The following is a 15674-nucleotide window of genomic DNA, read 5'->3' as shown; positions in this document are numbered from 1 at the left end:
TTTCCCTAGGAAGTTCAACCTCAGACCAGCTCCCAGCCCTCATCCTTAGAACATCTTTAAGAGTCATATGCCACAAGGCCACAGGCTAGTGACACTGTTGCTTATGAAAACAGAAATGGAGGCATCTAGTTGTCTTTCAAAATTTGGATTCACTATCTAACAATACACACCTAACACTGATGAGACCAGAAAAACATACTCACATATGTATATATTTTTTTTACTCTGTAACTAGCCTCCATCTGTCTTGCAGACCCACCCCACCTCTTTTTTGACTTAGCAACAGAGACTACGTTTCTCCTTTATAGAGGACACCGACCTGCAAGCCCCTGGCAGGTGACACATGGGACGCCTTCTCCTGTACTGCTTGCATTGAGCTTACCGAGGCTGCAAAATAGTGTGCGAAGCTGTCATGAGGATTCCACTGCACAGCACCGATGTCCCATTTGCTCTGGCGAGAGATCTTTCGGTGACCTTCGAAAGGGGCATCGAGATTGACGATGTACAGGAATCTGCGGCTAGGAGAACAGCATCAATGTTAGAGCACCACGAGAGCAGCCTCGGCAGTGAGACAGAAAAGGACGTTTGGAACTGCACAGGGTGCGCAAGCAGTGCTCTCAAAACACCCAGATATGCGTGATGTTTATCTACTCTGAAAGGCAGAAGAGTGACACGCATAACTCAAGGTGGCTGTTAGGCAAAGGGGACAGGGTCCTTGTTACAGCTTATCTACAGAGATGGCCTTCCCTACCACATCCACCCCTGAGAGTCTGACTTCTTCCCCCGCATTGCCTTCCAACTCGCTCCTCTTGTCCTTTCCCAATCCCCACCCCATGGGATTAATCACCGCTTCCACGTTTCTCCCGTTGCATGGCTTGCATTTCAGCCACAGCATTTATCTCTGTAGCAGAACCACTAATATTAAGGCTCCTGTCCCAATTCAACTGAGCATTACAGGCCCAGCAGGTGGCATGGTGGTTGAGGCAGCTGGACTCCCACATGGCAGACCACAGCTCAAGTCCCTGACCTGGCAGTTTGCTTTCTCACTTTCCTTCTCCCTCTCTGGTCAACTTCAAAAAAAAATTAAAAAATAAAATGACAATAAATGAAATTAAATAAAAAATAATTATTAAAAAAAAAAGAACTGGGACCAGCAGTTAGTGTAATGGCTATGTCACTGGATTCCCATGTAGTTGACCACGGTTCAAGTCCCAGATCTGGTGGCTTAAACTCATGCTGGGTACGTGTGTATTGTGCCCAGGATCCCGAGAGGAGAAGGGAAGAAACTGCAGCATGGCCATCCCTCCAGTGCGTGATTTCTCGCTTTCTGTCTCTCTCTCTCTGTCTTTCTGGAAAGCGCACGCACCCTATAGCAAAAACCTCTCAAAACAAACAAACAAAACTGGGCATCTGGAGAATGGACATCTCTGATGCCTCACATCACTAGGCACACAGCTCTGCACTCGATAAATGTCCGTAAAACAAACAGATCACTTATCACTGAGCCAAATATCCGGTAGACAATTTCAAATGGCTGGTGGTGAAGGTGCTTCATTCCACCTGGCCAAGTGCACAGCTTGAGTCTCAGATCCAGCAGCTTAAACAAGAACATGCCAAGCATGTGTGCATGTGTGCTCTTAATCCTGAGAGGAGAGCGGGAGAGAAGGGACTGCGGCACCGCCCTCTCCCCTGGGTGACTTCTCACTCTCCCCGTCTCACTCTGCCCTCCATATAACATGTGCCCTCCATATAGCAAACTACAAATACAAGTTTTAAAAAAGAACATTTCAAATTCCTCTGCAAGTCCACTTCCTGGTAAAGGAAACAAAAACGAAATGTCTGGAGCGAATATAACCAACAATAGCAATAATAGTATAATTAAAATGATATGTTAAGTGCCAATAATATTAAAGGTACTAATCAATATAAAGAAATGGACATCAGAGGGGAACCAGCAGTTAGCGTAATGGCTATGTCGCTGGACTCCCACGTGGTCGACCGCGGTTCGTGTCCCGGACCCGGTGGCTTAAAACTCACGCCGGGCACGTGTGCGTGCGTGCCCAAGATCCCAAGAGAGAATGGAGGAGAAGGGATTGCGGCGTGACCATCCCCCCTGGGGGTTGATTTCTCGCTTTCTGTCTCTATGTCTCTCTCTGTCTGTCTGGCGAGCGCACGCGCCCTACAGTGAAAATCTCTCCAAAAAAAAAAAAAGAAATGGACATCAGAGACATTCTTCATTTACCTATTTTCCCTTTATTTTAAAGAAAAAATTCCCTGGTGGGTCAAACAGCATACATGCAAACATCTGCCCGGACTCATTAGACGGCTCCCAGTGAATACACAGTCCTTAGATCCCAGTGAATACACAGAAGTTCAAAATGAAGAGACAGAGTAACAGTCTCTGCCCAGAAGAACTAGGAAATGGCATGTAAAATTCTTTTTTTAATTAATTAATTTATTTATTTTAATTTGAGCAGAGAGGGACAGAGTGAGAGAGAGAGAGAAAGTAAGTCGCCAGGTCCAGGACTTAAACCGCGGTCGGCCATGTGGGAGCCCAGTGCCCTTAACCACGCCACCTGCTAGCCTGGCATATGTAATTCTAAGTGGCAGTGGAAACCCTAAGGAGGGTTGGTTAGGGAAGCAGAAGGAACAGGGAAGATACAATTTCACAAAACTTCCACAACTTCTGGGAACCAGCAGTTAGCATAATGGCTATGTCGCTGAACTCCCATGTAGTCGACCACAGTTTGAGTCCCAGACCTGGTGGCTTAAACTCACACCGAGCATGTGTGCGTGCGTGCCTAAGATCCCGAGAGGAGAATGGAGGAGAAGAGATTGCGGCGTGGCCATCCCCCCTGGGGGGGGTGATTTCTCGCTTTCTGTCTCTCTGTCTCTCTCTGTCTTTCTGGCGAGCACACGTGCCCTATAGCAAAAACCTCTCAAAAAAAAAAAAAAAACTTCCACAATTTCTAAAATGTCAGTACTAGACAAAGAGTTAGAACTCTGGCCTCCTCCAAAGGAATTATCAGACCCTGCAATGGGCACCTTCCCGTCAGAAAGAACACCAGCACCAGGCCAGCAGCTGCACATGGGGGTATCACTGGGGAGCTCCCAGACTCTACAGAGCAAACACACAGAGCAGGAAGTGAGCACACCACGACGAACCTCCCTGGCTGAACATATGTATTTACCTTTGTTTCCTCCTGCAGCCCCACTAAAACAAGAGTGGAAAAAATAAGACAGAAACCCACAAAGACAAAAGAAAATGAGAGGAAACAAAAAGCAGATGGACAAATGGTAACCGATCTGGAGTAAAATAAGCTAAGGAAAGCCTGAATTGTGGAAAGGGGAAGTAAAAGCGAAGTCGGCTGAGTCTCACCCCAGGGCCCCCAGCCTGACTCGACCCTGAGACTTTAGACCCAAGGCTGGGGAGCGGGCAAGCTGGAGAACAAGGAAAAGTAAAAGAGAACGAGAAAGCCGGCTTAAAAGAGGCCAGTGGCTCATGCACCCCCTTCACAGCCGAGTGACCACCCTTTCTTTACCCTGGGTGGTGGATGAAGCCAACTGAGTAAATGTCCAGGGGCTCATAATTAATGACATGACCAAACGAACCCAGACCCCCTCCAGCCTAGTAACTACCTGTCTGACCATACCAGACGGCATTCACTAACAAAACCGTGATTTATTTATTTATTTATTTATGATTTGCCAGAGGGTGTGTTCACCAGAGAGATAGGCAGAAGGAAAGGGACAGGAAGAAAACACCCTCCAATGGGCTTGGCCACATCACAATCCCTTTTCCTCTATTTCTCCTTCCTTTTGGGGTCTGGGGCACTCATGTGCACATGCATCCAGCGTGATTTTCAAGCTGCCAGGTCTGAGATTCAAACCAGGCAATTGGTCATGTAGGATCATGCTCTTTAACCACCAGGCCAAAGGGCTGGCCCAAAACTTACAATTTTCAAACCAAACTATCAGTCATTAAATTTTCCAAGGAAAGCTACTGTTTATCTACTAGAGCAGAAACAAAAATAAACTGCAAATAATCCTGACAAGTGCCCCTGAGGTCACGAGAATATCAGAACTACACACTATGATCATAAAGCTCAATATAAGACATTTTCCCATTTCCCAGAATTCTGGTTTGGGATTGTCGCCCAGAAGTCATGGCAGATAAGCGCTGAGAGCTCACTTACCCAGAAAGCACTGCATGCTGCCCAAGACAGTCCACTGACATTGCAGTCGCCTGTGGGAGAGAGCACAGATGAAGTCCTGCAACAGCCCCGCTAGGGAAGGCCAGATCCCCGGGCTCCTCCTCATCCCCCTTCCCAGGTAGGCCCCAGCTAGCACGTTTCAGTTCCTGTCTCCATGGACACTTCTACCCCGTTAGTTCCCACCCAAACCTCACACCCACTTTTGACAAAAGGGCAGTTGTTATCTGTGACACCCCCATACACACACCTCGGGATGGTGCATTCTAACTCAGGAGACAAGGTCAGCAGGTGGCACAGAGGTTAACACAGCTTGATCCCACAAGGCCAACTGAACAGTTCAAGTCCAGACCCAGCTGCTTGAAAAACATGCCAGGTGCAGTGATCAGCAGTTAGCGTAATGGCTGTGTAGCTAGACTCCCATGCAGTTGACCGCGATTCCAGTCCCAGATCCGGTAGCTTGAACTCATGCCAGGTGCATGTGCATGCATGCCCGAGATCCCGAGAGGAGAATGGAGGAGAAGGGATTGTGGCATGGCCACCCCCCCCCGGGGGGGGCAATTTCTCACTCTCTGTCTCTCTGTCTCTCTCTGTCTTTCTGGTGAGCGCCCGCGCCCTATAGCAAAAAACTCTCAAAAAAAAGAAAAAAAAAAAAAAGAGTGCTTCCATTTTGGGGCTGGCAAGTGTCGTGGTAGTTAAAGGACTCCCACATGGCCAACCACGGTTTGAGTCCCAGACCTGGTGGCTTGCTTTCTCACTTTCTCCCTCTCTGTCCCTCTCTGGTCAAATTAAAATAAATAAATAAAGTTAAATAAAATAATTCTTTAAAAAAAAAAGAAAAGAAAAACATGCCGTGTGTGTGTGTGTGTGTGTGTGTGCACGCGTGTATGTGTGAGCACACACTCATGTGCCCAAAATCCCAAGAGGAGAAAAGAGGCGAGACTGTGGTATGGCCATCTTCCCGAGGGAGTGATTTCTCACTTTCCCTCTCTCTTGTTGTCTTTCTCCAGTATATGCCCTACAGCAAACTAAATTCAAAAAGAAAAAAATGAGGAGACAAAAGTCCAGGCGTCCTTGCACAGTTTAACTAGCTCTGAGCAAACAGCAGCAACTACGCTAAAAGCGCATCTTCCAAGTGAAGCCTAACCTGGGACATCGTCCCTACACACACACATGCGTGCACACGTACACACACACCACTCGTGCCTTTCCAAAGGGTACGGACCCCACCAGAGCCATATGGCAGATGGCGATATTGGAACACCACTCTTGCTGAATCCAAGGTCAGATTCTGGTTATTGAGACACCCGGTTCACATTCTATGTGAAATTTCTAGCACGTTTTACTAGTTTCCACTCTCCAGGCCTCCCGGTTCCTCAAGAGCATCACTGTTTCAGGATCCAATGTTGAATCCAAAAGACTACACAGAGTCTACTGAATTTGCAACTGTGCTGAAGCATCAGGGTGGATTTAGCCCTGGCAGTTAGAGCCCTAAATTCTTTTATTTTGACAAGTTCAAATCCTGCTAGTCTCATGGCTTTCTCATAAAATAGTCTGTGCCATGCTTTGTTTATTAAATGTTCTAAGTTCTTTCCAAGAATCCATTTTGTACCTTCTGCCATGATCATAAATTGCAAATGGCAAACGAAAACTCTCTTCCTCATGCTCACTGGCCTTATTTAATGTCTTTCTCGCACTTGTCCACATACAAGAAACGTGTCATAGATAATATTGAGGACAAGAAGCCAGAGTACTCTCACTGGAGGCGGAAAAGGAATTAATATGCATCCTTCACTGTACCAAAGTCATGAGCAGAGAAAATCCCAGCTGGAAAGGCAGGCACTGAAATGACACACCACCTCCAGAATTCTCTGTGTAATTTACAGATTAAAGTCATGAGAGAGGGCAAGATGGTCCCTCCAACAGGGGCACTGCAATCTTCCCAGAGGGTATCCGGCAGAGAGAACCCTAAGCCAGTCTCCGAGATCCTGGGCCTGGTGTACACACACCATGTCTCTGCTACTCAACACTAATCACATGCTAGCCTAAGTATCGGTGTGAAGATGTGAGATCCCAAGTCAGTGGACATTAATACAGACCTGAAGGGGCCAGCAGGTAGTGTGGTGATTAAGATGCTGGACTCCTACATGGCCTCCTGCAGCTCAAGTCCTGGACCTGGCGGTTTGCTTTCTCACTTTCTTTCTCTCTCTCCCTCTGTCTCTCTCTAGTGAGTACGTGTGCCCTATAGAAAATTTTAAAAATAATAACAAATAAAATTTTATTTTTTTTAAGAGAGGTTTTTGCTATAGGGAGCATGTGCTTGCCAGAAAGACAGAGAGAGACAGAGAGACAGAAGGCGAGAAATCAACCCCCAGAGGGGATGGCCATGCCGCAATCCCTTCTTCTCCATTCTCCTCTAGTGATCTTGGGCATGCACGCAGATGCGCCCAGTGTGAGTTCAAGCCACCGGGTCCTGGATTCGAACCACAGTCGACCACATGGGAGTCCAGCAACATAGCCATCACGCCAACTGCTGGTCCCGAATAATTATTTTTTAAAATAGAGCTGAAATTGGGACCAACAGATAGCGTAATGGTTATGTAGCTGGACTTACACGTAGTCAAGCACAGTTCAAGCCCTGGATCCAAAGGCTTAAAACTCACACCAGGCACGTGTGCATACATGACCAAAACCCCTAAAGGAAACTGGAGGAGAGGAGATTACAGCATGGCCACCCCTCTGGGGATGATTTTTCGCCTTCCGTCTCCCTGTCTCTCCAGTGAGTGCATGTGCCCTATAGCAAAAATCTCTTTTAAAAAAAAAAAAAACAGGCCTGGAACAACCCAATTGTCCACCAGTAAAGAAATGGAAAAGAAAGCATAGTATAGATCATTATTCAGTCTTAAAAAGAAAATCTGGGGGCCAGCAGGCGATGCAGTAGTTAAGGGCACTGGACTCCCATATGTCTGACCATGGTTCAAGTCCCAGACCTGACAGTTTGCATTCTCACTTTCCCTCTCTCTCTCTGTCGCTGTTTTCAAATTCAAGTAAATAAATAAATAAAGTTAAATAAAACAATTCTTTTCTTTTTTAAAAAAAGGAAATTCTGGGGAGACCAGCAGATATCTTAATGGTTACAATACTGGATTCCCTCGTGGTCAACCACGGTTCAAGTCTTGGACCCGGGGGTTAAACCTCACGCCAGGCAAGTGTATGTGCATGCCCAAAATCCCAAGAGGAGAATGGAGAAGTGACTGTGGTGTGGCCACCCCACCTCTGGGGGGGGGTGATTTCTCCTTTTCTGTCTCTCTATCTCGCTCTCTCTCTATATATATCTATCTGGTGAGCGCAAGCACCCTATTGGCAAAAATCTCTCTTAAAAAAAGTTGCTACAGCATGGATAAACCTTGAAAACATTATGCTAAGTGAAATCCACCAGACACAAAGGGACAAATAAGAACACAGCTGGGGATGCCTTGGTTTCAGCCTATGAGATGCTGAACAAAAAAACAGCCATGCAGCATCTGGACTTCCGGCCTACAGAGCTCTGAGCTAATAACCGGATTTTGGTTTAAACTGCTACATTTGTGGTAAACAGTGACAGAATACTATTAGGTTGTTGGGAAAGTCATGAGTATTTCTTCTGTTTTTCTATGCAAAAATGCATCATGACTTTCCCCAACTCAACATTATAATAGAGCATAATTGGGCAACAGTCCAAAGAAACCTTGCCCTTCGACTCAGTAATTCCACCTGCTGAATATGTCTCAAACACAGAAAAAGTTAAGTACAGTTGTTTATTTCATGTTATCTACAGATAAATTATACATATCTATATGATGGAACGTTCTGGAAATATTAAAAAATGACATGAAAAAATGTATTAACCAAAACTGCAGAGCCGGTCAGTTGGTGTGTGGTCCAAGGCAGCTGGGTCCCACATGGCTGACTGTGTATTTCAAGTCCTGGAATAGGCAGCTTGAAAAATATGTCCAGCTCATGTGTATGTGTGCCCAAAATCCTGAGAGAAGAATGGAGAAGGGATTGTGGCATGGTCATCAACCCTAGGGGATGCTTCCTCACTTTCCCCCTCTCTGTCTGGTGAGCACACAGGCTCTGTAGTAAAATAAATGAATAAATGTCTACCATGTGGTAGGCACTACAAAAAAAATAATAATAGGGCCTGGCAAGCGGTGTGGTGCTTAAGGGCGCTAAACTCCCACATGGCTGACTGCAGTTCAAGTCCTGGACCTTGCAGCTTGCTCTCTCACCTTCCTCCTCTTGCTCTCTGTCCATCTCCGGTCAAATTAAAAATGAATAAATAAATGAAGTTAAATAATTCTTTAATAATATTAACTGCAAATAGAGTATCATAACTCACTGTATCAAGGACATATTTACAGAATACTTTAAATATTTTACAAAATACCTAAATAGTAGTCCTGAAAACTGTCGAAGTTGGGGGCAGAAGGTGACATGGTGATTAAGTGGCTGAATTCCCACATGGCCGATTGCAGTTCAAGTCCCAGACCCAGTAGCTTGGAAATCAAGCCACGTGCACATGCGTGTGTGCCCAAAATCCTGAGAGGAGAGTGGAAGAGAAGAGACTGTGGCATGGCCATCCCCTGGGAGGTGATTTTTCACCTTCCCTCACTCTCTCTCTGTATCTCTCCTCTCTGGTGAGCACACATGCCCTTTGGCAAAAAACAAAACAAACAAACAAACAAAAACTAGAAAAGGTCAAAATCATCAAAAACGAGGAAACTTAGAGAAATTGTCATAGCCAAGATGAGTCTAAGGAGACCTGACAACTATATGTGATGAGATCTTGGATGGGACCCAGGAACAGAAAAAGAACATTAGGTTAAACAAAACCAAGACAAGGAAATCTGAGTAAAGACTAGGTTTGGGTTAATAATAATGAGACATGCTGGGGCTATCACAGCATGAAGACCCTGTTGAGGGACTCTCTGTCCCCCCTTCTCTCATAGAAGAAATTAACGTAAACACAGAAAATTCTACAGGCTGGTGTTGCTCCAGAAGAGGTATAGGGCTTGGAAAATTCTTCTGTTTTCTTATGATGCCAACTGTCACTCATTCCAGGGACTTCAGAAGGTCCAAGGGGTAAGGATTCTTCACTTTTTTCTTTTTTTTTTTTTTTTTTGCCAGAGGGTATGTGTGCTTGCCAGAGAGAGAGACAAAAAGCCAGAGCAAAAGAGAAAGGGACAGAGAGAAAGAACCCCCCACAATCGGGAATGGTCATGCTACAATCCCTTCTCCTCCATCTCTCTCTCCCCTTAGGATCTTGGGCATGTGCACACGCACATACAGCCTGCTTCTCAAGCCGCTGAGTCTAAGACTCAGACCAGTCCGATATGTGACATTCAGCTCCCTTCACCCCACAGGGCAGCCTCGTTCTTCACTATTAACCAGTGACAGTAATATCTCAAGGCGTTGTTTTATGAAGTCAATGATGCTTACATACAATATGTAAAAAACAAAACAAAACAAAAAAAGTCTCTTGGGCTGGGCTTTCAGTGAAAAAATATAAAAGCTTTAATATTTTAAAATATTTCTAAAAGGTAGATTTTGAAAAGCAAATGGTTCTAGCCTTCCCTATAAGAAAGGCAACATTGAGACCAGCAGATGGTATAATGGTTACATCGCTGAACTCCCACGTAGACAACTGCAGTTCAAGTCCTGGACCCAGCGGATTAAAACTCAAGCTGGGCATGTGTGTGTGTGTGCCCAAAATCCTGAGAAGAAAATGGAGAAGGGACTATGACATGGCCATCCTCTCTGGGGTGATTTCTCACTTTCTGTCTCTGTCTCTCTCTGGGACTTAGGGAAGTGCATGTGCCCTATAGTAAAAAAATCTCTCTCAAAAAAAAAAAAGGCAGGACCAGCAGTTAGCGTAAGGGCTATGTTGCTGGACTCCCATGTAGTCAACCATGGGTCAAGTCCCGGACCCAGTGGCTTAAGCTTATGCTGGGCGTGTGTGCATCCGTGCCCAAGACGCCGAGAGGAGAATGAAGAAGAGATTGTGGCGTGGCCATCCCCCCTGGGGGGGGTGATTTCTCGCTTTCTGTCTGTCTGTCTCTGTCTTTCTGGTGCTTTCTGTCTGTCTATCTCTGTCTTTCTGGTGAGTGCCCTATAGCAAAAACCTCTCCAAAAAAAAAAAGGCAACATGAAGAGTTTTAGCTTCTTTCTTTCTTCATTAATTGCTAATAAAATGGGTTCCTGTCCCTCCCAATCATCACCAAAATCAACCACTAAACCATGCTAATTGACACCTCCAACTGGATTTTAAATATCAGAAAGAAAAAGAGGAACTCCCACCAGGTAGTTAAATTGTTCAATTCACTTTATTCTGTCGATGACAACCGCTGTTTAGGTTTAATTATTTGCTCCTACTTCACAGCATCCTAAGATATGTGTCAGCACCCTCTCCGCAGGTCTCTTCAACTACATCTTTATAGAAAAGTGGGGTGAGACTACCTGGGTTTCTGTGAGAATTAAAGGGTTCGCAGATTAGTAGCTTCCAAATTAGCAGCCTCAGAGGCCTGATGCGTGATTCTGTTCTGTCCTAGCCGGGGAGAGCAATGAGCAAGAAGAGTAACAGGATCTGGTCTTTCTCCCTAGGAGTCTGACACTTCCCCATGGGAGAGCAGCCCCCACAGAGACAGCACGCTGACGCTGCCCTGAAGGTGCAAAGTGCCTCAGGATCCTTTAATCCACAAGCTGCTGCTCAAATTCTCCATGGGGGCTCTGACGCCACAGAGCAAACTAGTGGCTGGTTCTGGCGCTCATTACTCTCCGCAGCAAAAGACCAGGTGGCGCTTCAGAAAGAAGAAACCATCCCCATCGTCCACTGTAATCCAGACTTTCCTCAGTATAAAACACCTGAGTATCAGTACAATGCCTGGCGCGACGCGCACCAGGTCAGAGCTCGATAAATCTGTGTTGAATAAAGGGGTGAATGGAAGTCTGGCAAAGGGAAGGAATCTGACAAATACCTGTTGGGCCAGCCCGTGGCCCGGTGGTTCAGGGAGCTAGATCCCACATGGCTGACTGTGTGATTCAAATTCCTGCCCTGGTGGCCGGAGGAACATGCCAGGCACACGTGTGAATGTGTCTAAAATCCAGACAGGAGGGAGAAATGGAGAAGGGATTGTGGTTCAAGCACGCTCCATTGAGGATTGCTTTTTCCTTCTCCCTCTGGCAAGTGCACATGCCCTCTGGCAAAATTTTAAAAATAAAGGAATAGTGGTGGGGTCAGCAGATGGTGTAGTGGTTATATTGGTGGACTCCCTTATGGCTATCATGGTTCAAATCCCAGACCCAGGGCCTTGAAAATCACACCGGGTACATGTGCATGAATCCCCAAGATCCCAGGAAGAGAACAGAGGGGAAGGGACTACAGTGTGGCCATTCCCCCTAGGGGGTGATTTCTCACTTTCCCTTTCACTGTCTCTGTCTCTCTCCAGTGAGCGCACACGCCCTATGGCAAAAACCTCTTAATAAAAATTTTTTTAAAAAAGAAAGAGAGGAGCCAGCAGGTGGCATGGTGTTAAGGTGCTGGATCTCACAAGGTCAAATCAGCCAGCAAGGAGAAAATACCAGGCATATGTGCATGCCTGGCCAAAATCCCAAGAGTAGACTGGAGGAGAAGGGATTCCAGTGTGGTCATCCCTCCTACGATATGATTTCTCACTCTCTCTCTCTAGCAAGTGCACACAACCCGCGGCCAAAAATAGAAGAAAAAACAAAGAAAAAGAGAAAAAGAAGAAAGGAAGAAAAGGAAAAAAAACAAGCACTTGCTAAGTAACTTAGGAGAACTGAGCAGCTTCTTGGCCAACTGGTTAAGGGAGGCAGATCTCACATGGCTGACCATGATCCAAATCATAACATCAGCAGCTTGAAAAACAGGCCAGGTACATGTGTGTGCATGCCCCCAATCTCCACAGGATAGAGAAATGAAGAGACTGCAGTGTGACCATGCCCCATTGAGGGTACTTTCTCCCACTCTCTCCTTCTCCCATCTCTGTTGAGCCCACAAGGCCACTGGCTAATTAAAAATATTAAAAATGTTTACAAAATGAAGACTGGGACCAGCAGATGGTGTAACGGAGGAGCTGATTTCACCCCTGCCTGTGGGCCAGAATCCCAAACATGGCTCAGTCGTGGATACCCTCTGGCCTGTAGGTTGGTCTCTGTGGACCCAGGTGAAGCCAATGTAAACCTCAGTAAATACTAGCTTGACTTCCACGTAGTCAACCCGGTTTGAGTCCTAGACCCTTCGAGTTAAAATTCACACTGGGGGGACCAGTAGTTAGTGTAATGGCTATGTCGCTGAACTCCCATGTAGTCGGTTCGAGTCCAGGACCCGGCGGCTTAAACTCACACCAGGCATGTGTGCGTGTGTGCCCAAGATCCCAAGAGGAGAATGGAGGAGAAGGGATTGCAGCGTGACCATCCCCCCTGGGGGGTGATTTCTCACTTTCAGTCTCTATGTCTCTCTCTGTCTGTCTGGCAAGCGCATGCACCCTATAGCGAAAAACCTCTCAAAAAAAAAAAAATATATATATATCCCGAGAGGAGAGTGTAGGAGAAGGGATTGCGGCTCCCAGGGGGCAATTTCTCACTTTCTGTCTCTCTGGCGAGCACACGCGCCCTACAGGAAAAAACAACTCCCCCCCCAAAAAAAAAAAACAAAAAAACTCACAAACTCACACTGGGAGCATATGGGTGTGTGCCCAAAATCCTGAGAGGAGGATGAAGGACAAGGGATTGTGATGTGGCCATATCCCCTGGGGGGTGGGTCTCGCTTTCTGTCTCTCTCTCTCTCTCTCCTGGGATCTAAAAAAATAATGACAAGACATTTACTGTAGAATGACTATAAGACCGGTTTAGAGCTACTCACTAAGTGGCAAAAAATTATAATGAGCTGAACGAGGCAGGGCTCTGGAGATGGAACCTATGTCCAAATTCCAATGCAAGGGGCCATATTATGAGAAGCCTTAGCCAAATTACTTGGGATGAGTCAAGCAGAGATGAGCTCCCCCCCCCAAGAAAAAAATAATAACATCTACTTAGCTTATATGGTCCCTTCATGAATGACAAAAAAGAAAATGTAAATTAATTGCTTAGCACAAGGCCTGGCATATGAAAGACATGATATTTCAAAAATGGCAAAAATCCCTAAGTGCTAACATTTCTTGAGTTTTACCATATGCCACACTTTCTAAACTTAGGACCTGATAAAAACCCTCCAATCTTATGAGGTAGGTACACTAATCTCCTTCCTTACAGGTGAGAAAACTGACAGGGATGACAGGCTAGGGGCTGTGCTGGGACTTGAACCCCAGCAATGTGTGTGTACACTCCTGCCAACCACACGGTATTTTCCACTATTACAGCGTCGGCAACCACTTCATCGCTTAGATGCTTGCAAGCAGTGTTTTGTCGAACGCACCCGAAAATCCAGGATTCAGTCGAAGCAGCTGACGCTCTGGGAAGTTGAGACTTGCCCCAAGTCACCAAGCTCCCAGCCCGGGGAGTTGACACCTCCTCGTTCACCACCCTGGTCGCGGGAAGACCTCCCCCAGCAGCACTCATTAACACAGTCTGCTTCACTGTCCCACCGCAGACCCCAGTCCACGCACCCGCTTACGGAACCCCGAATCCCCGCTTCTGCTCCCCCCCGCCGCCCCCAACGGTCATTAAAGGACCCCCCCTCGCCCGCCGGGTCTGACAGCTCCGGGTCATCCCTTTGCCCAGCCCCTCAGCCAGGGCGGGGGGTCTCACTGTCCCCAGCAAGGATGCAGCAGCGTGGGGGAGGGGAACCACGGAGAGCGCATGCCCAGACGGCTCCATTCGGCTCCCAGCTCACCTGGGAGTCGCGAAACTCCACCACCACGTTCTCGCTGCTCCATCGAGCTGCCATCTCCTCCACCCTGCAGCCGCGGACCAGACACTTCACCCTCCCACCCCGAGACCCGCGTTCCCGGGCCAGGGGAGGCCCACGCAGCCCTCGTTCAGCGCCGACACGCCCCGTTACCCCCTCCACCTGACCACACACTATTGGCTGACCCAAACACCGGCTCCGCCTCTTCTTCCCAGCTCCTCCAATTACGGCCCTGAGTCCCCCAAAAGGACACGCCCCCTCTCACTTTTGTCGCTCAGATTGAGTCACCCACGCGCCTCGCGGCTGTGGCCGCGCCCCTGCCGCGACGTCTGCTGGGAGTTGTAGTCCACGGTCGAGGAGTGCATAGGTAATGGGAAGAGCTGGCAGGTTAGGGTTGAGCAGAGGGGAGGCGCCTTTTCCTCACCGTCCCCTTGCTTGTGTTCCTGACATTCGCCTGGACTCAAATCAGCGAACCAGATTCCGACGTTCTTGCAAAATGAAGATATCCCTCCTTCCAAAGCTTGCCTTCAAAGCATTGGAAGGTCTGAATGTACAATTTACTATTTCATACGATGAGCCTTCCAAAGTGTCCAAGGACTCCCGGAGATCTCTGAACGCAAACCAATTTTCATGACCATACTCAAAAGTTATTTTCACTTTATCGCTCATCAGTGTACAGTGGAGTTTCCCAGAGACTACATGACAACAAATGTTGCAGCAAATTCAACATAGAAGTAGGTGTGAGAATCCAGCGTTGTTCTGTTAAGGGAACAGTTAAAGAGATTTGCTACCCTTCTCGCTACATTTTTTTGTTTTGAAAAATAGTTATTTTTCATTTTAAGATGCATTATTAATGTTAATGTGAATTAATTTAAATGAGAAGCTAGCTTTTAAAATTCTCAATTTTAGTTTATCATAGTTGCTAACTATACATATAGCCCACATAAAAGATTTTAAGAGTCTTAAGTAATTTTTAAGAATGTCAAGGGTGGGGCTGGCAGGTGGTGTGGCGTTCATGAGTCCATGCTGCTGGACTCCTGCATGGCCTACTGCGGTTTAAATCTCAGACCTGGTGACTTGCTTTCTCTCTCTCTCTCTGTCTCCCCCTCTCTCTTTCTCTGTGTGTGTCCTGCTCTGGTCAAATTTAAATAAATAAATAAACTTAACTAAAATAATTCTTAAAAAATAAAAAAAGAATGTAAAGGGATCCTGAGGATCAAACGACTGTGCAGGCCTGATGGGCAGGGACTAAGTTCATCTCTTCAGTTCCACCCTCTCGGATCCTAGCTTAACTGTTTAGTCTCAGTTTCCCTATAAAAGGAGAAATGTCTTACTTCCTTTGGTTGTTTTAAAGAGCCAAGCACAAGGGCCCAGATGTAGTAAATACTTTCACAGTAAGCTATTGTTGATATCATTGTTAATATCACCACCATTTCTATGGGCAAGTCATTGCATGGATGGAGATGAGAAAGCATGGCCCGGTCACTCTCAGAGTGTCAGGCATAATGGGGAAGACAGATTTGCCACAAGTTAGGGTGACCAAGCACTGTAGGTTT

General features: G+C 46.6%; 1 protein-coding gene across 3 annotated transcripts in view; it reads right to left on the bottom strand.

Moving 5' to 3' along the window:
* The window catches only part of WDR59 (WD repeat domain 59), a gene marked incomplete at its 3' end in the record, with an annotated part of 95421 nt that extends 81160 nt beyond the window's left edge, over window positions 1-14261 (bottom strand). For all 3 annotated transcript variants that reach the window (XM_006152639.2, XM_014589402.1, XM_014589403.1), the window contains 3 exon segments: window positions 383-518; window positions 4197-4246; window positions 14104-14261. In XM_006152639.2, coding sequence (XP_006152701.2) covers window positions 383-518; window positions 4197-4246; window positions 14104-14157 — 240 coding nt within the window.
* Window positions 14262-15674: the final 1413 nt, after the last annotated feature.

Source organism: Tupaia chinensis, unplaced genomic scaffold (assembly GCF_000334495.1).
Source record: "Tupaia chinensis unplaced genomic scaffold, TupChi_1.0 Scaffold000355_1, whole genome shotgun sequence".
NCBI lineage: Eukaryota > Metazoa > Chordata > Mammalia > Scandentia > Tupaiidae > Tupaia > Tupaia belangeri.
This window is presented reverse-complemented; position numbering and strand designations above follow the sequence as displayed.